The 25,357-nt window shown below is 33.1% G+C and overlaps 1 protein-coding gene across 7 annotated transcripts in view; it reads left to right on the top strand.

Moving 5' to 3' along the window:
* Window positions 1-25,149, top strand: part of LOC118188634 (uncharacterized) — a 31,983-nt gene extending 6,834 nt beyond the window's left edge. For 6 of the 7 annotated variants that reach the window (XR_015043933.1, XR_015043931.1, XR_015043932.1 and 3 more), the window contains one exon: window positions 24,833-25,149. Coding sequence is in view for 2 of the 7 variants with exons in the window: in XM_085826650.1 (XP_085682776.1) it covers window positions 24,833-25,052 (220 nt within the window). In the remaining 5 variants the exon portion in view is untranslated. Of the gene's footprint in view, window positions 1-4,590; window positions 14,451-24,832 lie in introns of those variants that run through there. The other variant, XR_015043930.1, reaches the window with a different exon arrangement.
* The last annotated feature ends 208 nt before the right edge of the window (window positions 25,150-25,357 follow it).

The raw sequence follows: 25,357 nt of genomic DNA, 5'->3' as shown, positions 1-25,357 counted from the left end.
TTAGGGTAAGTACACTCATATTTACATCAGTTAAGGAAAACCATGAAAATGCTCACAAAACAACATGCAAAAAATAAATAATAATAAAAAAAACTTCTGCATATCCAGCTTGTTTATCAGGGATTTCAGCCGAGATCGAACTACCAGTATTTAGCCGTTTTAACTACTCATAGGACAAATCTAAAGAAAATGTTTGTACAGTCAAAAGTCGTTAATCCGGACTCGTCGGGACTTCGCCAATTCCGGTTTATCGATTTTTCCGGATTATAGATCATCAGTTTAAATCGCGTAAGATGGCATGCAGAAACAGGGTTCGTAGCGGCCCTTATAAGTGCTTATAAGTCCTTATACAGTCAAAAGTCGTTAATCCGGACTCGTCGGGACTTCGGCGATTCCGGATTATCGATTTTTCCGGATTATAGATCATCAGTTTAAATCTGGTAAAATGGCATGCAGAAATTATAAAATTAAAAATATGAAACCGTAATTTACGAAATAAAGAACAATTATGATCTAAAGGGTATCAAAATTTACAAAAAAAAAAAAAAAAAAAAAAAAAAAAAAAGCTTAATATTTATTTGTTTACTTTATTAAACATTTCTTTCAATTTAAGTTGTTTAAGTTGCTTCGTTTTTTATGTTATAATACATTCTCTTTAATTCTATAAACAGACATAATTTCTTGTTCAGTTACAAAGTTCCGCTGTTCAAGTCCTATAATTGCTGTGTCGAGAATACGGACTAATTTGTCAATCGAAATTTTTTCGTTTTCAATAACCTCTGTTACTTTCTTCGCTATCGGAAGCGAATTATAATGACGAGGCATTTGATTTAAATCATATCAAAGACCAGATGAAATACTACATTGAGTAAGCAATTATAAGCCAAATAAAATAAAAACATCTGCCCTTAAGATAAGGATAGTGCTGACAGATCAACTTCCAATTCAATGCACGCTGCCGCGTTAAAGATAAACAAAGTTTAGATAAACAAACGTTAAAGTTTAGATAAACAAACGTTAAAGTTTAGATAAACAAAGGATATGGCCTTTATCCATTTTTTGCAGCAATACCACTTTTTGTTTAATGGACTCCGAAAGATACTTTCGCTTTGTATATCCTTTACATATTAGTAAATATATATCGGAAATTCTATTTGACATAATCGAAAGTACAAGCTTACTTTTATAAAATTGCTCTAACAGTCTGCAAAAAATAATAATCTGGATCCAATTCGAAGATTAAGGAACAACGCAATCTGCAACATTAACTGAAATAGATAATTGGATAATTTTAGCTTAGCTTATCCCGTCCGTTATACATTAAACGCGCATTCGTAAACATATTTTGCGCACACGCAAATTCGCAACGGTAAAGCTGCGCATTCGTCTCTGCGCAAATGTTCGTCTCTGCGCAAATGCGTCAACACGACGCATGCGCTGAAAATTTGTAGCTTTGAGGTCCGGATTATAGATCATTCCGGATTATGGGTGTCCGAATTAACGACTTTTGACTGTATTTGAAAATAAAATATAAAGGCCCTTATAGGTGCTTACTTTTTCTTTAAAGCCCTTATTTTTTTTGTTTTTAGTGCTTATTTTTTGTTTTTAGTGCTTATATTTTGCTTTTAGTGCTTTTTTTTTTTAAATGAACGTGCTATTTTTCCCGGTGCCAAAGCCGAAACTAAATAAACAACTTTTCTTCCTAATATGGAATGTCAGATGGTGAATCATACTCCCGGAAATAGCTTTTCCCCTTTCTCTGCATTAACATAACCTTTGGTGTGCACGAAGAGTACAGACAGGTGCCCATCGTTCTATTGGTCAAAGAAATGCGAAAGTAATAAATAAAGGGAAAGTAATTGAATTGTCAAAATAATTTTGTTTTTTTGGCCAATTACAGTACGAAGATTGGGCGGTTCTCCCCTTTCTCCGCAAAATCTCGAATATTGAAACTGTTACAGTTCGCTGCAAAACAAGCAACGGACTTTTTTTTTTTTGTTGGTCACTGTCCAATCTGGATTGAATAGGACTAAAAGTTCTGCGGTCTACCAACCCAAGCGAAGAATGATTCTGTTCCAGAAATTTAACGCCGTCTGTTGAAAATTAAAACGAAAAACACCCCAGTTATTTAGTTCTTTATTCTCCCAATACCGGCAGCTGTTAATTCCGATTGTGTAATATCACGTAGGGAAGAATTATGGCGCACGTATTGCACAATAACACTTGCAATATTTTGCAGAGATAATTAATTTTGATGTTCTGTCCGAGATTTGTTTATGAACACTTAAAAGAGTTTTACTGTAGTTGCTAAGCAGAATATTTTTCAGTTCCATTGGTTTATTTTTATATGATGTGCGTATCGAAATGTCAAAAGCATTTATTTAGTGGAAAAATTTAAAGAGCGGCTACAGTCTACCCCCCCCCCCCCCCTCCGCTCTTCTTTTTCAAGTTACGCTCGACTGTCCGAATAATCGCCAATTTCCAAGTATGCAGGTTAGTTAAGATTTTACTGTTAAAGGATGACTGCATGAAGCAAATTTCTGTCTTCTGATTTCAGAAATGGTTCCCTTTTTTACTTAAATTACTTTGCTTGCAATATCTGTTAAGGGAAAACTGATATACGATGAAAATTTAAAAAATGTTCAGAATTTAGATTTAAATTATTTAAATATCAATATGAGTGGAAAAATAAAATTTTATTTATTATTAGGTTCCAAGTTAATACAATAAATATGCCTTATTATTATTTATTTTCTCTATTTTGAACTGAAATTTCATCTTTAAATCTTGTAATATAGTTTAGTTCTGCATAGTTTTTTTTTTTTTTCCTCTCATTGTAAACTAGTTCTGTAAATTGAACTGTTATTTAAAATTAAAAAAAAAAAAAGTAATTATTTTCCATGGGTGAGGTAATGCTTATTCTCTCTTAATAAATACTGCATTTCTCATATTTTAAATTACAAGTCTAATTTTTAAGGTTATGCAGTTGTGTATAATGTAATTAGACAGGTGCTTTTTTTTTTTCTTAAAATGTGCTTGAAAAGTGCTTATAGGTGCTTATTTTTTTAACTAAAATGTGGCTATGAACCCTGAGAAATTCTAAAATTAAAAATATGAAACTGTAATTTATGAAATAAAGAACAATTATGATCTAAAGGGTATCAAAATTTACAAAAAAAAAAAAAAAAAAAAGCTTAATATTTATTTGTTTACTTTATTAAACATTTCTTTCAATGTAAGTTGTTTAAGTTGCTTCATTTTATGTGATAATACTTTCTCTTTAATTCTATTAACATAATTTTTTGTTCAGTTACAAAGTTCCGCTGTTCAAGTCCCGTTAATTACTGTACCGAGAATACCGACTAACTTGTCAATCGAAATTTTTTCGTTTTCACTAACCTCTCTGTCATATTCTTCATGTCTTTATCCATTTTTTGCAGCAATTCCACTTTTTGTTTGATGGACATCGAAACATGCTTTCGTTTTGTATGATCCTTTGGGAGCTACAAACTTTCTGAGCTTGCGTCGCGTTGACGCATGCGCATAAGACCTTTACGGCTGCGAATATGCGTGTGCGCATGAACATAATACATTTACATGCACGTTTAATGTATAACGGTCGGTATAAGCTAAGCTAAAATTATCTAATTCAGTTAATGTTGCAGATTGCGTTGTTCCTTAATCTTCGAATTGGATCCGACTTATTATTTTTTGCAGACTGTTAGAGCAATTTTATAAAAGTAAGCTTGAACTTTCGATTATGTCAAATAGAATTTCCGATATATATTTACTAATATGTAAAGGATCTACAAAGCGAAAGTATGTTTCGAAGTCCATTAAACAAAAAGTGCAATTGCTGCAAAAAATGGATAAAGGCATATGCTTTGTTTATCTAACGATTCTGAAATCTGTTTATCAATTTCACGCTGCTCTGTGGCAGGGGAAGAGGGAAACGCTGCGGTGCACAATTAATTGGAAGTTGATCTGTCAGCACTATCCTTATCTTCAGGGCAGATGTTTTTATTTTATTTGGCTTATAATTTCTTACTAAATGTAGTATTTCATCTTGATGTACTCCATCTTTGATATGATTTAAATCAAATTCCTCGTCATTATAATTCACTTCCGATAGCGAAGAAAGTGACACAGAGGTTACTGAAAATGAAAAAATTTCGATTGACAAATTAGTCGGTATTCTCGACATAGCAATTATAGGACTTCATCAGTGGAACTTTGTAACTGAACAAGAAATTATGTTTATAGAATTAAAGAGAAAGTATTATCACATAAAACGAAGCAACTTAAACAACTTACATTGAAAGAAATGTTTAATAAAGTAAACAAATAAATATTAAGCTTTTTTTTTTTTTTTTTTTTTTTTGTACATTTTTATACCCTTTAGATGATAATTGTTCTTTATTTCATAAATTACGGTTTCATATTTTTAATTTTATAATTTCTGCATGCCATCTTACCAGATTTAAACTGATGATCTATAATCCGGAATCGCTGAAGTCCCAAGGAGTCCGGATTAACGACTTTTGACTGTACTAATATTTCTATTACAAGTGTCTTTTTTTTTTTTTTATTATTTGTAAGTGTTTTGCTTGTTGATATTTTCAAAATCGTATCTGATAATTAATATAATAGATATAAATACAAAAGACTCATATAATAAATTTCTCAAAATCCACAAATGCATATTTACATCATTCTAAAAGTAAAATAGGTTTCAAATAGGAAGAAATCTCAGATTCCAAACAATCATTCAGTGACAAATAAGAGCCATGCCCCTGTAATAAATTAATGAATGCATTACTTTTAATACATCCATTTTACATAAACAAATTTTTAATGTTATTTTTTTTCAATTTACTTGCAAACAGCTTAAAACATTTTATGTTGTATCAACTGCCTATCTTTTTCATAATATATTTGACAATACCAATAATCTTCAAGAGCACTGAAATTTTCTTCAGTAGCATTATTAATAAAACCAGAACATGGCACATTTTATTATTTTTCAAGAGTTATTTGTACTTATATTCATTACACAAGTAGTGGTTTGCTAATTTTGGTGACCCTGGGGATCCATAAAGAGAATCAATATTTTTTTTAAAATTTCAATGTAATCATCTGTTGTGTGTCAGACCTGGCATCTTCTCAAAGCTTATTGTTCGAAAAGCATTAAAAATATGCTATCGTGTTAAAATTTTAAGCCTTTAAATATTGTTTTATTTTCATTATTTTAGATGACAATAACCAATAATAAAAATAAAAATATTACATAAATAATTATTTAAAATCTATATTTTGGCAGCCCACGAAATCAAAATGTTTTAGGGTGTAGACACCTCATGGTTCTGCATGCTTAATGCTACGTTACCAGCCGTGTTACCAACTATCATTCTCTTCCTCCTGCCATATTTTCTTCCGCGAACCAGCATGTCACCGAAAACTTCCTTAGTTATACGAAACTATTTCTATCTATTCATTGTTAAAAATTCGTAAAAATCCTAAAAAATTGTAATAAATAAGTGAAGAATAATTTAAATCTGCAAATACAAACAAGAGTGATAATTAAACGAAATCAACGTTAAGATGAATCGTTGCAACCTTCAAACAAGCGAATAGGTTGAAACTCCTGGGTTACCAGGTTTGAAATATTATTGCAAAGTTGGCAATGTTTACATTAACTGGGTTCTTTGTGGAAGTGCTTCTGAAAAAATTACTGTAATTTTTTAAAAATTAGTTTCATTTCTCTTCTTTAATATTTTTTCATGATAAGTGCCATGTAATTATTTCTGAGTTTCCCATGTAATTACTTCTGAGTATTTAAATGTGTATCTGTTTTCTCTGTAAAATTCAGTTTACACTTCTCTGATTTTTTTTCCTTTTCTAAATTAAAAAATTTTCTGTTTTTTGTTGTTCGCACAAAGATTGTAGAACTCCTTTGTAGGATTGTAGGACCTTAAATTCTCAGAAGGATTTGGAGGCATTATTTGTTGACCTATGATTCCATAAAAATGTTGCAAAATGAAAATGTCTTCATAATACAGTACAAAGTCTGTAATCCGGACGTCCATTATCCGGAATGATCTATAATCCGGACCTCAAAGCCACAAACTTTTTTTTGTATGCTTTACGCATGTGCATTTAATGTATAACGGATGGTATAAACTAGGCTAAAAATATCTTTACTGACTCTAAGGCATTTCAGTTAATGTTGCAGATTGCACTGTTCCTTAATCTTATATTGGATCCGGCTTATTATTTTTTGCAGACTGTTAGAGCAATTTTATAAAAATTAAGCTTGAACTTTCGACGAAAATGCCCCAATCATCAATCAATTAATGGACGGCAAAATCTGTAGTATGGGTCTAGATCCAGAAAATACTGCTTCCAATAGTGAAGAAAGTGACAGAGAGGTTACTGAAAACGAAAAAATTTCGATTGACAAGTTAGTCGGTATTCTCGACACAGCAATTACAGGACTTGAACAGTGGAACTTTGTAACTGAACAAGAAATTATATCTGTTTATAGAATTAAAGAGAAAGTATTAGCACAAAAAACGAAGCAACTTAAACAACTTACATTGAAAGAAATGTTTAATAAAGTAAACGGATTCTTTGTAAAATTTGATACCCTTTAGATCATAATTGCTCTTTATTTCATAAATTACAGTTTCATATTTTTAATTGTATAATTTTTGCATGCAACCTTACCAGATTTAAATTGATGATCTATAATCTGGAAAACCCCTAATCCGGAATTGCCGAAGTCCCGACGAGTCCGGATTACAGACTTTGTTACTGTGTTATCATTTTGTAGGGTTTATATTTATTTTAACTAACATTTATTTTAAGCTATCTTTTCTGTCAAGCCTTTACTTTCCCCTAGAATTGCCAATGCCAGAGTATGTAAATCTTAGTAGAACGCACAGAGTATTCAAATTTTAGCAGAAGAAATTTGAGTTAAATAGAAGGGAAACGAGATTGTAAGTGTGCTTCTTGAATCATGAGCGTGAAGGTTGCTTGGTAGAAAGTTTAAGAACCGCGTGTTTCGGCCTGTGTGCCTATTTCGACACTTTGTTGAATCTTTTAAATTCTTAATCAGAGAGTTTGCTGAATCTCAGCTGTATCTTAGAATGCGGATAAGTTAGTTACGATTATAGAGCCTCGTAGGTAGAGACTTCGTTATTTATTCATCCTGTCATTTATTTTTAGTTGCATTTTGTCTATTTTGTTCAACCGCCGGGTTGGCGTAGTTTGTGAGTGTCAAGTGAATGCAACTGTGATTTCTAAAGTGAAATAAGAAGGGAGTTAAACCCTTCTTAAGAGTCTGTGTAATTTTCAGTTCATTGCAGTCACTACTGCTGTTGCTGACAAGTTGGGGCCTCCCGACCATCATATTCGCGCCCGAACACTTTACGAACTGAAATGGGCGAAAACTGGATGGAAGCTCCCGTACAATTCCAAGAACAAGAAATGGCGAACCAAGTAGAAGGATTTGGATACCTGGTCCAAACGATGAGAGCATCGATCAAGCCAAACGTTAATTTCGACGGAAAAAATTTGGTGGCGATATGTTTAGAAGGCCTCGAAAATCATTTCCAGCTCTACCCTGTGCCTGAAAGACAAAAAGTTGCCATTGCCACATCTGCACTAAGAGGACAGGCCTCACTATGGTGGAAGAGTATAGGGAAATTTTTATTAGGAGAATTCGGAGGCCAAACATATACCTTTGGAAATTTCAAAATATCATTATTAAAGGCCTTCCCCATAGTGAAAGACCGAGCAAAGCTAGAAGCTGAACTGTATAGTTTTCATCAACGTAATATAGAAGATTTGACGGACTTCATTCTGCGAAAAGTTAAGCTGACAAATATGCTGTATGGGAAGAAACCTGACGCGGAGATAATTGATATTAATTACAGCCCAGCCGGGTACTTAAATAGCATTCGTGCTACATTTCTGAATGAAATTTTAGGCATAGATCTTCTTGGTCCTTTCCCCCAGAGTGAGTTAAATAAAAATCGTTTTCTTTTAGTAATTGTAGATCATTTTTCAAAATGGTCAAAAATTGTTCCACTTAAACGCGCGTCAGCCAAAAAAGTCGCAGATGCATTCTTACACAGATACATTTTAAAATATGGTGCACCGATAAAAGTCATTAGCGATAACGGTAAACAATTCGTTAGCCAAATATTTGAAAACATTTGCACTGGACTTGGCATACGCCATATAAAAATGGTTCCGTATAGACCACATGCAAACATCGCAGAAAGTGTTAATAAAAATATTGTAAAAATAATTCGAAGTTATGTTAGCACACATCAGAAGTGCTGGGATGGCTACATAAATGAGTTAGCTTATGCTTTAAGAACAGCAAATCATGATACTACGGGAAAAACTCCAGCAGAATTATTTTTAGTACGGTAGTTAATTACGCCACTAGATAAATTATTCTTTGTGCCACAAAGAAAAGAAGAATTCAAACAAAAAGATATACAGAAACTCATTGATCAGGCGGTTAAAAGTTTGGATACAGCAAGAAATAGACAGAAACTTTACTATGATAAAAAACGACGTGAAGCAGATTTTAAAGTAGGGGATAAAGTTTTAAAGCGAAAATTTTCTTTATCAAGTGCCCTAGATAATTTCACTGCAAAATTGGCTCCAAAATTTGAAGGCCCCTATGTAATACAGGAAATCAAGGGAGTCGTATTTGTACCTTAAGAATGAGAGAGGGGAAACCTGTAAAGCAAGTCCCGACCAGGTTAAAAAATATTATAATCAAAATGATTTTGAAATCCTTAAAAGTTTCTTGCAGGACTCAAGCGCAAAAGAAGTGGAATTTCCAGAATTAACGCCACCTGCTCCACCACCCAAGAAGCAGAGAACAGAAGAGGAACCTAGCCCATCTACAAGTCATTCTAGGGTCCCGAAAAGAAGGAAGGAAAATGGCCAGACTCCAGCATTCAAAAAGTGCAGGAAATCAACGCCGCCACATAAAGAATCTTTGGTAAATAGATTCTTTCCAGAATAGAAATTCTGCGTCGAGGAAACCACTTCCAGGGCCAGATAGTCAGGAGCAAACAAGGCCGCCGTTCACGAGAAGAAAAAGATAGAAGGAGGAACGAAAAGATTGCCACCAACAGAAAAAATTCAAGCAAGATTCCAGACCGGAGGCCGTCAAGACCAGCCGTCCAGGGGCCAAACGGAAAAGACAGGAACCCGAAGACTACCACCCCAAGAGGCCGGCGTACAGAGGGCGAAAAAGAAAAGTCACCATGGAGGAAACTCGAAAAACCCAAAAGCGGAGATTGACTTTTATGAACTCTACAACTTGGGAACAATTCTGCCAGAAGAGGATGTCGGAGTTCCAAGCATCGAAAACTCAAAGATAAGTTAAAATCTTCTATAAATTTTTTCTTTTGTTCTGAAATGTTATGCGTAAATACGAAGTTCTATGTTTTGACGGAAGTCAATTTGTCTCGGTTGAGACTTAGTTTTGTTTTACTTTATTTAGCTATGGCAAAAGTATTATTTTCTTTAAGTATAAAATCTAAGAACAAGCAGTTTCTGTTGGTCGAAAGACTAATTCTGTTTTGTTAAAGCCAAAATTTGGCCGAAGATAAAAATAACTTCGTATTCTTGTATTAATAAGAACTTTAGTTTCAGTGCCGCCAGCTTGGCGAACAATGAGTAAAGTAAAAATTTATTTTTCTCTTATTCATTTTATGGTAAATTGTAAAAATCACATGTATTAGAATTTTGTAAATATAGGTAAATACTTGAAAGTTATGTAAAAGTAGAATTTAGTCTAGAAACATAAAATTTTAGATGCTAAAAGTAAATGCTCGAAAGAAATGAATTCAAATTTAAGTATTAAACTGTAGATAAAATCATGCTTTAGAGCGAAAGCCTGCATGTCTAAAGATGAATGAGGGGGAATTAGAATGAATGTGTTTTGTAGGGTTCTCCACCTACACTTGAATTTTAAGAATGTTAAACATAGCTCATCGAGTTTCAGTATGTCGATTAACGTGTGTCATATTTGGTTGTTGGAATTCTAACAAATCATTGTGGTTAGGGGAAGTGTTGTAATATAAAAACATGAATATTCCCGTTTGACACCACACATGGTGGAGAACGAGGGTAAAGTTAAATTTATGTTTGAATACTTGAATGAATATGAATTAAGCAGTTAATTAAAGAAAATAAAAGGATCGAAATTGAAAACTGTATCCAGTGTTAAGAAAGTGTAAATCATAATGTATTTAGAAGATACTGATACTTATTCCTGCCAGATGCTAGAAGGAAGAGAAAAGATTGATTGCTGAAGACCAGAAAGGATCCTGTCAGAAGGTATGGTAATTGTATTCATCTACATAAATTATTGTAATTTTTGAGGAAACAGTTTATTTTATGTAAACGGGGCTCTTGAGTTTTAGATCAGAATGTGGAAACTTTTTCAACAGGTCGTTTTTAGGACCTGCTTCCAAGTTTACCAAATTCTGGCAGCGGCAAATGTAGGGTTTATATTTATTTTAACTAACATTTATTTTAATTTTAAGCTATCTTTCCTGTCAAGCCTTTACTTTTCCCTAGAATTGCCAATGCCAGAGTATGTAAATCTTAGTAGAACGCGCAGAGTATTCAAATTTTAGCAGAAGAAATTTGAGTTAAATAGAAGGGAAATGAGATTGTAAGTGTGCTTCTTGAATCACGAGTGTGAAGGTTGCTTAATAGAAAGTTTAAGAACCGCCCATTTCGGCCTGTGTGCCTATTTCGACAGTTCGTTGAATCTATCAAATTCTTAATCAGAGAGTTTGCTGAATCTCAGCTGTATCTTAGAATGCGGTTAAGTTAGTTACGATTATAGAGCCTAGTAGTAGTGACTTCGTTATTTATTCATCATGTCATTTATTTTTAGTTGCATTTTGTCTATTTTGTTCAACCGCCGGGTCGGCGTAGTTTGTGAGTGTCAAGTGAACACAACTGTGATTTCTAAAGTGAAATAAAAAGGGAGTTAAACCTTTCTTAAGAGTCTGTGTAATTTCCAGTTCATAGCAGTCCCTACTACTGTTGCTGACAAGTTGGGGCCTCCCATCATCATAATTTAATGGACATATTTTGGAAGAAATCTATGCTGAATATCTCATTTCTTTTAAGAATGTTTTGAAGAAATTTGAAAACAAAATTACGTGAATTTTCTACTTTTGATTCTCGAAAGTGGTTCTCTTAACATGCTTATCTTCTTTTTTATATTCTGTTCTTTTCCTTTCTTTTATAAGAAACTTTCCCCCTCTTTCTTTTACTTCCTTTCAATTCTGTTTCTAAGCATGGGATATTGCAAAAATGGCTCTAATCTTGTAGAGACATTAGAATTTTTTGGGAGCAGGCAAGATGAAAAATTAGCAACCGCTCTCGCTGGGAATCGAATCACGGACCTCTGAATACTAGCTCAGTGTGCTGACCGCTACACCACAAAGGCACATGAAGAAGGTGGGAGAAATACGTTATATATTCCCCCCTTTTAAAGAGTGACTGGGGTTTTCAGGGGACCCAACCGCCAAACCCTGGGTGAGGAGAATCATCATCCAACACCCTTTTAGTTCGGGCACCACTTGTAGAGACACTAGGATTTTTTGGAAGCAGGCAAGATGAAAAATTAGCAACCGTCTTTGCCGGGAATCGAACCACGGACCTCTGAATACCGGCTCAGTGTCCTGACCACTACACGACGAAGGCACACCCAGAAGGTGGGAGAAATACCTTATAATCTGACTATTAACAGGTATCTGTACAAAAGAATTTTGCTGTTGATAAAGATAGTATTAAGATATGTCTTTTAATATATGTCTCAATGCACCATACATAGGGTTGACTCAAGGCATTCTGCTACCTGATACAACCCATGTGGGTCCAAAATTCTGTTGCCAAAAGTTTCCCTAATTTCCAAAAATTTTGCCACCCCAAAATTCTGTTACTCAATGCCTGCCCGAAATTCTAAAATGTTCTTGCTCAATCCGTTATTAAATTCTAAAATAAATTATAATGAGTTATTCCTCTGTCTCTTCACTCTACTTGCAGCCCGTGGCTGATGTTCAAGCTGAAGATAAATTTCTTCAGAGAATATCACTGCGGCTCATTTCCCTAACAAATATGCTCCTTGCACCAACATAATTTTCTCTGATGATGGTAGGCTGACATAGTTATACTCCTCAAGTCTGGGGGGCCCTCCTAAGGCCTCAAGTGTGTTTCACATGGTGTCACCTTCAGTAGCCTTCTTTACCCCCTTACTCGTCGTGACCGTGTCTCGTACGAACAACCAATACTAATAAATTTTGTCGCGCCCGTATCTCACACAGGCTCTGCTTTTGCAATAAAAAGGTAAAGGAATACCAATTTTTATCGCGCCCGTATTAATTCTATTTACGCATATGGCTCACAGATGGCAGCCCAATACTTGTAAGTTGATTAGATAACAGTAGTATGTAGATTCAGAATATTTTTTCCATTAGAACAAATTTTGAAAAGATGCAGTTTCAGTGCTCATCGCTTTTTCGTATTTAATGTTTGTAAAATGAGTAGTTCAAGTGATCAAGAAGATTTAAGTCTTGAAGAATCGGGAAGTGATTCAGAAGGCAGTTTTCTTTCAGATTCTTTCGATTCTGAAGTATCGGATTCTGACGATAGTGACGATCCCGTGCAACTTTTACCACGGCGCCAATGGAACCAAATTATGTTGGATGTCCCAGATATTTGTCCTCCACGTTTTCAGTTCAAATTGTTGCTTGAAGTTAATATTTCATTTCAAGCCAGTGCTGGCATTTTAAATATTATGAAAATTTTATAAATGATGAAATAGTGGATGTAATTGTAAAAGAGACTAATCGTTACGCTGAGCAATCAGGTAATGTTGTTTGGAAAAGGAAACTGAAAAGTAGAAGAGAATAGAAACCCGTATCGGCACATGAAATCCATTTGTTCTTTGCACTTTCAGTTTTACAAGGTATTGTAAAAAAAACCTGAAGAAAGCATGTATTGGACTAAGAAAACATCAATAGACAATCCTTTTTTCCGTAAGATAATGTCATATAATAGATACTGTGAAATTAAAAAATACTTGTGAACAATGATTCTTATGATCCATAAAAATCATCCCAACTCGAAACTCTACAAAATTTGGCCTATCTGTGAGCATCTGAATAAAGTTTATAAAAAAACAATTACTCCAGAAAGAGATATTACCATAGATGCAACGCTGATTTGTACAAAGGACGTTTATCCTGGCGCCAATACATACCCTTGAAAAAAGCAAAATTTGGTATCAAAACATACATGCTAAGCGAATCTAGTTCTGGTTATATATGGTCATTTATCATATATGCCGGGAAAGGTACTTTGTTTCATCCCAAAATTCGATCTCTCTCGGTACCTTCACAAGTTGATGATGATGCCATTATTGAAACAAGGTTACTGCATCACCTTAGATAATTATTATACTTCACCAGAATTATGTGATATCCTTTTGACCTATCAAACAGATGTGGTTGGAACTGTTAAACAAAACAAAAAAGATTTACCTTTAGCATCGAAAAATAAACAATAAAAAATTGACGAAGTTATATCATTTAGATGCTGCAAAATCCTCGCCCTCAAATCGAAAGACAAAAAGGAAGTAACAATGTTATCATCTTTTCATGATTTTGAAACTGTCGAAGTAATGACCCAAAGTAAAAAACTGAAAACAAAACCAAAGTTAGTAATTGACTACAATAAAACAAGGGAGGTGTGGATCTTGTAGATCAGTATCTTTCTAGTTATCAAGTAGCAAGAAAAGGTGGGAAAAAATATTATGAAAAAATATTCTTTCACCTTTTAGACCAAGCTGTTTTCAACGCTTTTCAAATTTATAAAAAAGTAGTTGGAAAAAAGTCACATCTAAAGTTTAGATGGATTTAATCGATGAAATAATTGAAAAATACCATACTTTTATCAGTTCTTCAATACGAGGTCGTCCATCGAGTGAAACGCCATCAAATCGTTTATTTGGACGACATTTTTTGGAAACTATACCACCTACAGAAAAAAAAAGAAAACCCTTCCAGAGAATGTAAAATGTGTTCATCAAAGAAGAATGCAAATGGAAAACGAATTAGGAGAGAAACGAGGTATTATTGTAAAGATTGCAATGTAGGACTGTGCATACCCTGTTTCAAACTTTACCATAGCCAGAAAATTTATTAATTTTTGAAAAAATATTACAGCTATTATTGATGTTGAATAAAAGCCTTACCATTTGCAGATAATAGTGTGCGTCATTTAAACGTACGTGATTTTTCTATATCCAAAATTTACATGTAATCTTAAAGACCTGCATTGAAGCTTTTCTGCGTAGCTTGGGTGTAAGAGGAAAGCCAAATATAAAGTAAAACAAGGTAAGTTAATAAAAATTTTACATATTTAAAAAAACTGTTAAATTTAACGAAAAATGTAGTGTTTTTTATATAAATTTATTTAAAATTTCATAAGCATTAAAAAACATTAATAAAAAAAATGGATGATTTTTGAATACATTTTGTCAAAATTTTGCAACGAGTAAGGGGTTAACACTTAATATTCTTTGGTGCATGGAATTGGGTGGCTAGAAATTGACTGACACTTAATCCTGCTGCCAAACTGTCAAGGGCTCAATAACAATCATACATTCTCAGTTAGTTGACGGACAGTTAGCCGACAAGGACACTTAGCCGACAGGACATTTAGCTGACACGGACACTTAGCCGACAGGACATTTAGCTGATACGGACAGTTAGCCGACAGGACAGTTAGCCGACATGGACAGTTAGCCAACAGGACACTTAGCCGACAGGACACTTAGCGGACAGAACATTTAGCCGACACCCAGAATTCGCCGACAGGGCATTTAGCTACGGGACACTTAACTGTCAAGACATTTAGTCAACAGGATACTAAGCCGACAGTGACGTTTAACTGACAGGTACCCAATTTTTATTTAAACTTCCTATCAATTACAAAATTTCTCGACTTCTCCATAAGTTCAATATTTAAGTTATTTTTCACCTATTGGTAAAATTCATTTTTCAATTCTTAAAGATCTCATATGTGCTTTTAATTATTGTGTTAATTTGGCATTGTTTGATATGTATTGTGCTGATTGGTGTACATTGGCCAAACCGAAAAAGCTCTGAAATTTCTCGTCAGGGAATATGAATTAAATTTCGAAAGGGAAAAGAATTTTTTTAGCTAAGTACGGTGGTCACTTAATTACATTTTAATATGAGATCTTCAAAAATTATCTGTAAAGCTTCTTCCTTTAATCAACTGGGTTCTTTTGAACACTTTCACATCATTAATAATTTTTCTTGTTTACTTAAAGATATTAATTTTACAATCTTCCTCTTACAAATGCTTTAAAATTTCTAATACCTTTACGTTTCATTAGTATTTTACTCAATACATCGTGTTACATTCTCTTTTCCTTACAAAATCATTTTGCTCATCCCACAAATGAAATTTCGTTTCCCTGTCATGAAAAATCTAAATAGTGCAATAAAAATTATTGTTATTCTTGAATTATACTTTTTATAGAAACATATAGTGATGAAGGGTTAGTTTAGCAAATGTATTTTATTTTGTTATTAAAAAGAATTAAAAAAAAGTGAATTTTTAAGACAAGTAAAGGTATAAATTAGGTGTGGCCTCTATAATGAGCTGTTCACGCTACCATTCTTGAGATAAAAATTCTGTGACATTTTATTGACCACACATACCTGCTCCGATTTCCCGGCTGGGAACCAGCTGATAGTTGACACTCTGATTGTTTTCAGGGGATTAGATCAATATAGCTTATTAAAGCCCAACTGGGCTAATATGCATAAGCAGTTAGCATTTAAGCATTGAACACGCCTCTCTCTTAAAATACTTAGGTTAATGTTTATAGCACTAAACTGGTACATAATGTTTAATTTAAAAGTAAAATATTCTTTAAGATTTTGTTTTATTCATAACTGAATACATTTCTGCAGAAGCTACATTTTCACTCTTCATATATCAAAAACGTTAACTATTAGCAGAAATATACCAGAGACTAATATTGTCTTGTTATATGCAAAATTTAAAAACGATTAATCCATAGTAGTTAGAAATTGTACATTTCCTTTTCAATAAAAATATATTTTTTTTAGAAAGAAAGCACGAAATTTCAAGTTATTCTTTATTTCCCCCATGTACGAGGGCATTTCGAAAAGTAAAGATACAATGGCTCGCATTCCTTAAAAAAAACATTTATTTAGAAAACATCAGTTACATCTTATTAACTGGATTATTTATTATTTTTCGAAATAATCAGCCCCGTTATCCAAACATTTGTTAAGTCGGTGCACAAGCTTTTGTATCCCACAGTCATAGAAGGTTGCCACCTGTTGGAACCCAGCGCGCACACAATTTCCTATACCCTAACTTGACAGTCGCAACTTCATAAAGAGTTGTCATTGACACTTCCGGTATGATCTGATGCAATTCTTTCAATTTGAGACGTCTATTCGCACAAATTGCTTCCTCTGTTCTCTGAAGAAGGGCATCAGAGATCACAGATGGCTGACCTGTTCTTTGTTCGACATGAACATCGGTTCTACCTTCAGAGAAATGACGACACCATTTCATTACATTTTGTCGATTCATAATGTTCCCATAAACAGAAACAATTTCTTTGTGAATATCCGCTGGTCGCTGACCTTTTGCATGAAGAAAATGTATGATGGAGCATGCTTCGCATTTGGCGGGATTCTGAATCGGCGCAGCCATTTTAAACACGACTTACTCCAACCAGAATCAACATTGAAATGCCGAACGACCGCGAAGAGAAAGCTAACGGTTCAAGGTTGACACCTGTGTTTCCAAAACTTGCTCACCAAAACTTTTCTTTTCCTCTGGCGTACAGTGTATCTTTACTTTTCGAAATGCCTATAAACATCAGCTAATTGATTCTGATTTTAATTCCTGTTTTCATCTACTTATACACTATTTTGAATTGTACTTATTAGAACTATTGATTTGAATTTAAGGGCAATTTAGAGCATATGTTTCACTTTTCAGTTACTCATATAGTACAAATTTAGCAGGTAGCCTGCCAGCTTAATAAATTACTATCAAAAATGTATATATCTGTTTCTAATACATGAGAAAAAAATTATTTCTAAAAGGGATTTAATTTTAGGTACTAATGACTTTTTAAAATTATTATCAAATAATTTTTTTAGGAACTATAAAAATAAAATTTTAAATATTGCAGATTTAGAGCTCCGAAGTGTAAATGCAACATTACAGATATTCAAATTCATAGCAAGTTTTTCAATACCACCTACAGCATATAATAATGACATACATTATATTAATCACAATAAATCGTCTGTAAAATTATAAGCCTGTTAGTGATGAGTACCAAGTATTTCACTATCACCTTCAGCCTATAATAATAACATACATGATATTAATCACAATGAATCATATACTTCCTCTGTCCCAAATTAGTTACTACATTTGAATAAGTTTTTACTGATTATTGAGACTGAATATTTTACGATTTCGTTTGAACATTTTTCAGAAATTTCAGAAAATTCATTTGTTATCAGTGAACAACTTTAGTTTCCCAACAACAAGCATTCCCTCCTTAAATCAGAACCAAAATTAGTTTAAAAAATCCAGGGTTCGCACATCCTTAAGCCTCGCCCCATTTTGTAGAGATTCTTCCATCAGTAATCGCATAAGACTATCTTCTAGCTAATGAATTGTGAATTCAATCATTTGTCTCACCTATACGATACAGTTTACCTTAGAAAGTCTTCTAGGAAGACATCCCTTCCTTTAGGCAGACAGCCCTCGAAGTATTGCTTTAATAACATAATCTTTCTGATTTACAGTGGTAGAGTTCTTACAGAATGGGGCGTGGTTTAGCAACAAGGGAACCCTATACATTTGCTTCGACAAAACTGTCCCAAAATAAGTCCTACTTTTGTGGAAAGTAAAAACTGAGAATGAAAACCTAGTATGCAGCATTACATTAATTGTAGTACCACTGTAGTTTGTGGTTGTACTTGCATAATTTTACTAATGTCGATCTATAAACTACATCGAAAGTTATTTATGGCACCACCTATTTGAAATGTAACAACAAATTTTAAACAAAATTTTCGATCTAAATGTAATAACTAGTTTGGGACGGAGGGAATATAAAATTTTGAGACTGCTAGTGATGAATACTAAGTATTTCAATATCATTGACAGCATATAACAAAACATAAAGCCATATTCTATAAAATAAAAAGTATTATCTCTATTAATTACATATATATATATATATATATATATGGATGGATAATGCAGGAATTTCCACTACATCAAGTACAACCACAAAACACTCAGCAGGTAAACACAAATTCGTGTAGAACATACTGATTTCAGAAATTTCAGGGTGTTACGTTATCAGTGAACAACTTTACTTACTAAGCACTCCCTCCTTAAATCAGAACCAAAATTAGTTAAAAAAATCCAGGGTTCGCACATCCTTAAGCCTCGTCCCATTTTGTAGAGACTCTTCAATCAGTAATCGCATAAAAGTATCTTCTAGCTAATGAATTGTGAATTCAATCATTTGTCTCACCTATACGATACAGTTTACCTTAGAAAGTCTTCTAGGAAGACATCCCTTCCTTTAGGCAGACAGCCCTCGAAGTATTGCTTTAATCACATAATCTTTCTGATTTACGGTGGTAGAGTTCTTACAGTATGGGGCATGGTTTAGCAACAAGGGAACCCTATACATTTGCTTGGAAAAAACTGTCCCAAAATAAGTCCTACTTTTGTGGAAAGTAAAAACTGAGAATGAAAACCTAGTATGCAGCATTACATTAATTGTAGTAAAACTGTAGTTTGTGGTTATACTTGTATAATTTTACTAATGTCGATCTATAAACTACATTGAAAGTTATTTATGGCACCACCTATTTGAAATGTAACAACAAATTTGGAACAAAATTTTCGATCTAAATGTAATAACTAGTTTGGGACGGAGGGAATATAAAATTTTGAGACTGCTAGTGTTGAATACTAAGTATTTCAATATCATTGACAGCATATAACAAAACATAAAGCCATATTCTATAAAATAAAAAGTATTATCTCTATTAATTACATATATATATATATGGACAACGCAGGAATTTCCACTACATCAAGTACAACCACAAAACACTCAGCAGGTAAACACAAATTCGTGTAGAACATACTGATACATGACACTAATTAAAGTGAGATATGCACTATAAAATTTTGAAGCTAGTACCGACAGTATTCAAATGTTCCTGGATTAAAGATAACAAATAGAAGATCTGAAAAGTAATAAATTTCGTAAAAAAGGTAATGCAATTATCATTTATTATAAAATATTTATATCTATGGATGCATTCTTATTTGCATTAAATTGAACTAATTGCATTAAATTCACTTCTCAAATTGTTAACAATTGGAAAAAAATCAAACATATGTCAACATTGTCATATATATATGTAAGATAAAAATGTATGAATCAGAATTATAATATAACTATAAAGATTAATTCTTCCTTATTGTCATAATAAAAGCACAAGGAAAAGGAAAAGACAGAACACTGTAGATGCTTGATTAGACCCATATTGAAGAAGATTTTGACTGCGCAGTATGCTAGTAATGCTAACTTGGTAATATCTAAAGAACTTGGCAGTCGAAGCAGTTTTAATTCCATTTTTATTTCCAATTGATATTTGTGGCCACAATCACTTGGCACTCTAGTCGTGCCTTTCCACAGAAGATTTACATTTTTGATATTGTTGAGATAGAAAGCAAGCCAGCGAAATTACATCTTAACAGAGCAGAGGGCAAAAGCTGAAGTGCGTCGTTATGAAAGATGGAAGCACGCGAAGAGAAAAGTTTTGGTTTACAATTCGGTGATTGGTCGTCAAGAGACATCTGGTATTAACGGTTACGTAAGATCGCATGATTAATTTGAATGACGCAATGCAGATAAGTTATTACGATTTTAGAATAGAGAGGAAGAATTAATGTTTATAGTTATATTATAATTCTGATTCATACATTTTTATCTTACATATTTTCAAAAAAAAAAAAAATAATCACGCGTAGTGTTTACAGATTGAAAGTAATCTCTCGATAAATTGAGAAATTTGAATGCCTAGTGAAAAGAAAATCATCAGTGAATTACTGTTTAGGAATTCAGCATTACAGGGAGTTCAAGGTCGATCTGAGTTAGTGTTTGCAAGTATATGCGACAGAAAATTATTTGCACTTCCACTTTTTCAACAGCTCAAAAATTGTTACATTCGTGTGACTCTAACTCAGGAACTAAATCATTTAATATGTTGCGAATTTTTCATTTCAACTTTGGTTAAAATTTCTGCAGTTTTTTTGAGAAAATGTGAAATTCTTGTTCATTAATTTTTATAATTTTTCATAATTATGTGTAGGCAAATTAAGTAATTAATTTTAAGTTATTTAAATTACTCATAGGGAAGGATATTAAGATAAGTTTTTATGTTTTTGAAATTTTGTTGAGAATTTTGAATACGAATTTTATAATTATTCTAAAAATAAGTGAAATTAATACAGATACGTAATATAAAATTATGGTAAATGCAAGTTAAATTTATGGGTGATTGTATGTTAAGTATAGTGTATGTCGAGGGTGTACTGGTTCCTTTAACAGAGGCCTGTAATTACCTCTGTACAGTTGTTCCTTTTACCCTCTTCAAGTAAGATAATGTTGGAGGCTCTCATTTTATGAGTGTTTGTAATTTTTTTGTATTATTATTATATTTTTTTTTATTATGGAATGTATTAGTGCAGTTCTCAAAGGCCAGTTACCTTAATGCAAGGAACGGAGGTCTTTTCATGTAACTGTCTAGGCACCCTGGGCCACCAGTGCATAGAAAACACTGGTTAGCTCAAGAGGACAGCCCTACTGATGGATATGGTTTGTTTAGAAGTATTGCGAGGCCTCCCAGTTGGTAAAATACAGGAATTGTAAATGAAAGATGATAACGGTGAAACCATAAATTCTGAAAATCTGATGTTAAATTATAACTTATCAGTATAGAAATAAGTATCATAAATATTTATGTGCATTACATTTAATTATAAGTAAAGGTTATGTAAAAGTATATTTTGTGATATTCTATGTTAAGAACCTTCGCTGAAGAATTGTGATTATGTGAACTCTCAAACAAAAAGACATTTGGACTGAAATGCTGAAAAATTCAATAGGACTCTAAAAATTAAAAATTTATTTTAAAAAAATTGATATTTATAAATTATACTTTTATAGAATCAAAATTTTATGATTTTTTCTTTTTTATTTGCTAGTGCTTTAACTCTTTCTCTTTAAAAAGGCTTCTCTGTCGCTACGCCTTTTTCTTTTTGAAGGGGGGAATATGTAAGATAAAAATGTATGAATCAGAATTATAATATAACTATAAACATTAATTCTTCCTCTCTATTCTAAAATCGTAATAACTTATCTGCATTGCGTCATTCAAATTAATCATGCGATCTTACGTAACCGTTAATACCAGATGTCTCTTGACGACCAATCACCGAATTGTAAACCAAAACTTTTCTCTTCGCGTGCTTCCATCTTTCATAACGACGCACTTCAGCTTTTGCCCTCTGCTCTGTTAAGATGTAATTTCGCTGGCTTGCTTTCTATCTCAACAATATCAAAAATGTAAATCTTCTGTGGAAAGGCACGACTAGAGTGCCAAGTGATTGTGGCCACAAATATCAATTGGAAATAAAAATGGAATTAAAACTGCTTCGACTGCCAAGTTCTTTAGATATTACCAAGTTAGCATTACTAGCATACTGCGCAATCAAAATCTTCTTCAATATGGGTCTAATCAAGCATCTACAGTGTTCGGTCTTTTCCTTTTCCTTGTGCTTTTATTATGACATATATATATATATATAGTAGGTTAAAATATCATTTATGTAGAAAACAGAGATTATCTCCAGTATGATAGAAAATTTTGTGATATTTTTATGGCATGAAGAGGAAAAAATGACATGAAGCTGAACATAAGAAGCTTGTTTATATACGAAAGCTGAGGAAAAAAAGCATTTCAAAAGTATTTTAAAGCTTTAAAATTTTCCATCATGATGGCTTTTGTTTTAGAAATTTTGTACTATGCATTTGTATTAAATCCATATTACATGTAACTGATTGAAATGCTATCCGTCCATCAGTGATATGTCTGAAATAATCATTTAAATACAATCGTAAAAAATTTGTTAAAAACAAGAAAACTTTTCAGTATGGCATGCAACAAAATACCATTCTGTAATTACTATTAGCAAACAGCAATCCTTTTTAATAAAATAATAGTAATTGTTATTAATGAGTTACGTTACAAATGTTGAATGTATAGTGGTATGCGAGAGCCACCTTGAGATGAATTTCGCAAAACCCACTGGAAACTGGCAACAGGAATCTTGTTCTGTCTGACAGGCCTTGAGTAAAAGTTGGCCTTGGTCATATAAAATGGAATTAAAACATTTTATAATATATATTATTTACTCTATTTTGAAAGTCGCGATGTGCAATTTTCAATATAATATGTTGTATTAATGTTTTTCGTATAAAATGTAACTTTTCTCAATATCTGTTAAAAATGTAAAAATTTTCATTTCAGTTTTCATTAATTTTATTATTTTTTCTCTTTTATTCCTTCTCTTTTTTGTTTTTGGTTTAGCTAAATGGTAATGCGAAAACTTTTGGTGCCCATTTTCCTGAATGCATTTATAAAGTTCTAGCCTAAAAAGGCAATTTTCATTGGAAGAGACTGGTAAAACGGGTATTAAGTAGAACGGTCACTCTATTTCTGTTAGTCCCAGCAGCGACCGAGTGGTACAGTGGATTTTTTAAACTAATTTGAACACTGGTAGTTCGGTCCGAATTTCGAATCCTGCGAACGGACAGGCTGCATGGGTGTTTTCGTGGTTTTCCCCATGTGTGACATGTATACGAGCCAGTTTTCCTTAAAAAAGGTCCTAGACGAAGGTATGCCTTCCCTTAGGCAGGTAGCTCTGTGGCTTACCCGTAATTACATAAACAAAACCTACTTCTGTTAGGTGGCTGCAGGCCACGAGGTGCGAATTCTTGTGTTGGAACCCTATCCCAGATAAATAAATATGTGATGCTTAACCTGTAAATAGCATTCTAAAAGTGTATATAGCATTTCAGAAAAAAAAAAAGTAGTTCCTGTGTGGCGAGGAGTAGGGCGAATCACTCTACTTCCTGACAGGGAAATAAAATTTCATTAGTGGAAGGACTTTATACAGTAATGAATGTAGTATGTGTTGAGCAAAGTAGTAATGAAATATGAAAGTATTAGAAATTTGAAAGCAATGGAAGAGCGAGACTCATTGTTGGCTTAATGTCTTGTCGGCTAACTGCCCGTGTCGGCCAAATGTCATGTCGGCTAAGTGTTCATGTCAGCTAAGTGCCCTGTTGGGTAAGTGTCCATGTTGGCTAAGTGTGTATGTCGGCTAAATGTTTTGTCAGCTAACTGGTGTCGGTTAAGTGTCCCTTCGGCTAAGTGTCCGCGACCGGTTAGGAAGTACATTGCTTGTTTTGACAATAGAATGGCTGAATGTGGTAAGATTAATTTGAAGTTTCTGTACAATTTTGAATGAAAGAGGAAAAGTGCATTAATCGACAGGTGTGTAAATGAAGGGTAACTTAGTAGCCATTATAATGTCCTGTTTGTAGGAAGGAAATGTTTATGGTTGAATGTAGGAGAATATCGGCACTACGGAGGATATTTTTGACTCTTATTTTTGTGAATTTATGTGGCGATGCCGATATATGGATTTTAGTTCAGGTAATTTTAGGAAGGTTTTGGGTGCTGTTAAGGAATTTTGTGTGCCGCAGACTAAAGGACAAATTTCTAAATAATGTAAGTGGATATTTGTTTTGTGTAGTGCTTAGATGCATAAGATGAATTTCATTTTTATGTTATTTTATTGGTTGATTTAAAATTCAGTTTATTGAGATTATGTATTTTTTGTTTGGCTGTGTGAATTGGATGCTTCTTTGACTTTTTAAGTGAAAATAGTTTGATGTGTACATGATAAAATCAAGGGAGTGTGCAGTGCCAAGTTTGTGCAATTCTCTGATGCTTTTCTAAGTGAAAATAAGTTGATGTGTACATGGATACCGAGTTTGTGCAATCTTTGACTTGTTACTTTGTCTTTGTGAAGCGGCAATTTTTGGAGCAAAAATCGCTACTACACGAAGCCAAAATAACAAGTCAAAGAATTGTACAAACTCGGTATCCATGTACCACCAAAAATCACCGAAGGGCACCCATAAATATATTTTTACCAACTTGGGTACAAATCCCAGCAAATTTAGTGACCACATAAATGTTTTCATGGTTATGCAGTAAGTTATTTTTTAAAACTTTGGAATGTTCATAATTAAAATAAAATTTTGATATGAACATTTTCAGACTTCAAGGTATTTATTGCAGTGATGTATGTATGTATGTAGAAATGTTTTCATGTTCTCTTCGTTTACATTACATATTACATAAAATTTTAATTAATTTTTTGTCTGGCATATGTCAGAATTTTTCTCTTCAATAAACAGCAGGCTTTAACATATACAAGAGAATTAGAAACCTGCATAAACACTGAATTGCTTCTCAATTAAAATTACCTGGTTAATAACAAATTCCTATTTTTTCAGTCTTGATAGTGGCTTACACATGATGAAATATTTGACAGATTATATTGGAGTACCCGACTTCAGTATCCTTCTGCTTGGCTACTGGTGGACTTCCACTAAGAAGGAAAAAAAGACTAAGAAGGAACTATCTCTTCCAAAGCATAACCAATTTTCTTTGCAAAGATATATGTATCAAACCTATGCTTCCAATGAAAGAAACATATTTTTGTCATCAGCTTAATTTGTCTGTTGTAAAACTTTCCAAAATGTAAGAAGTATATCCTTGAGTTTACTGGCTTCAGTACAGAAAGAATGAAATAAAATGAGAGACTGCAAAATTTTGTTAATGGTGTTTGCTCTGAAAAAACAAAAACTGTTGTATTTTGTAAAAATAACAAATTTTATTTTACCAGTAGCCAATAGCAACATTTTCATATGCATATTTCTATAGAAAACTGTAACATCTGTTGTTTTATAATAAAACGTCTCTAAAAGAAATGTACCCAGTTATTTCAGTAAAAAAAATTAACAGTATTGCATACTTTA

Source organism: Stegodyphus dumicola, chromosome 11 (assembly GCF_044657685.1).
Source record: "Stegodyphus dumicola isolate Sdum_Otavi_A_Nest chromosome 11, ASM4465768v1".
Lineage (NCBI taxonomy): Eukaryota > Metazoa > Arthropoda > Arachnida > Araneae > Eresidae > Stegodyphus > Stegodyphus dumicola.
The sequence above is the reverse complement of the archived record's forward strand: the minus strand, read 5'-3'. Positions and strand labels throughout refer to the sequence as shown.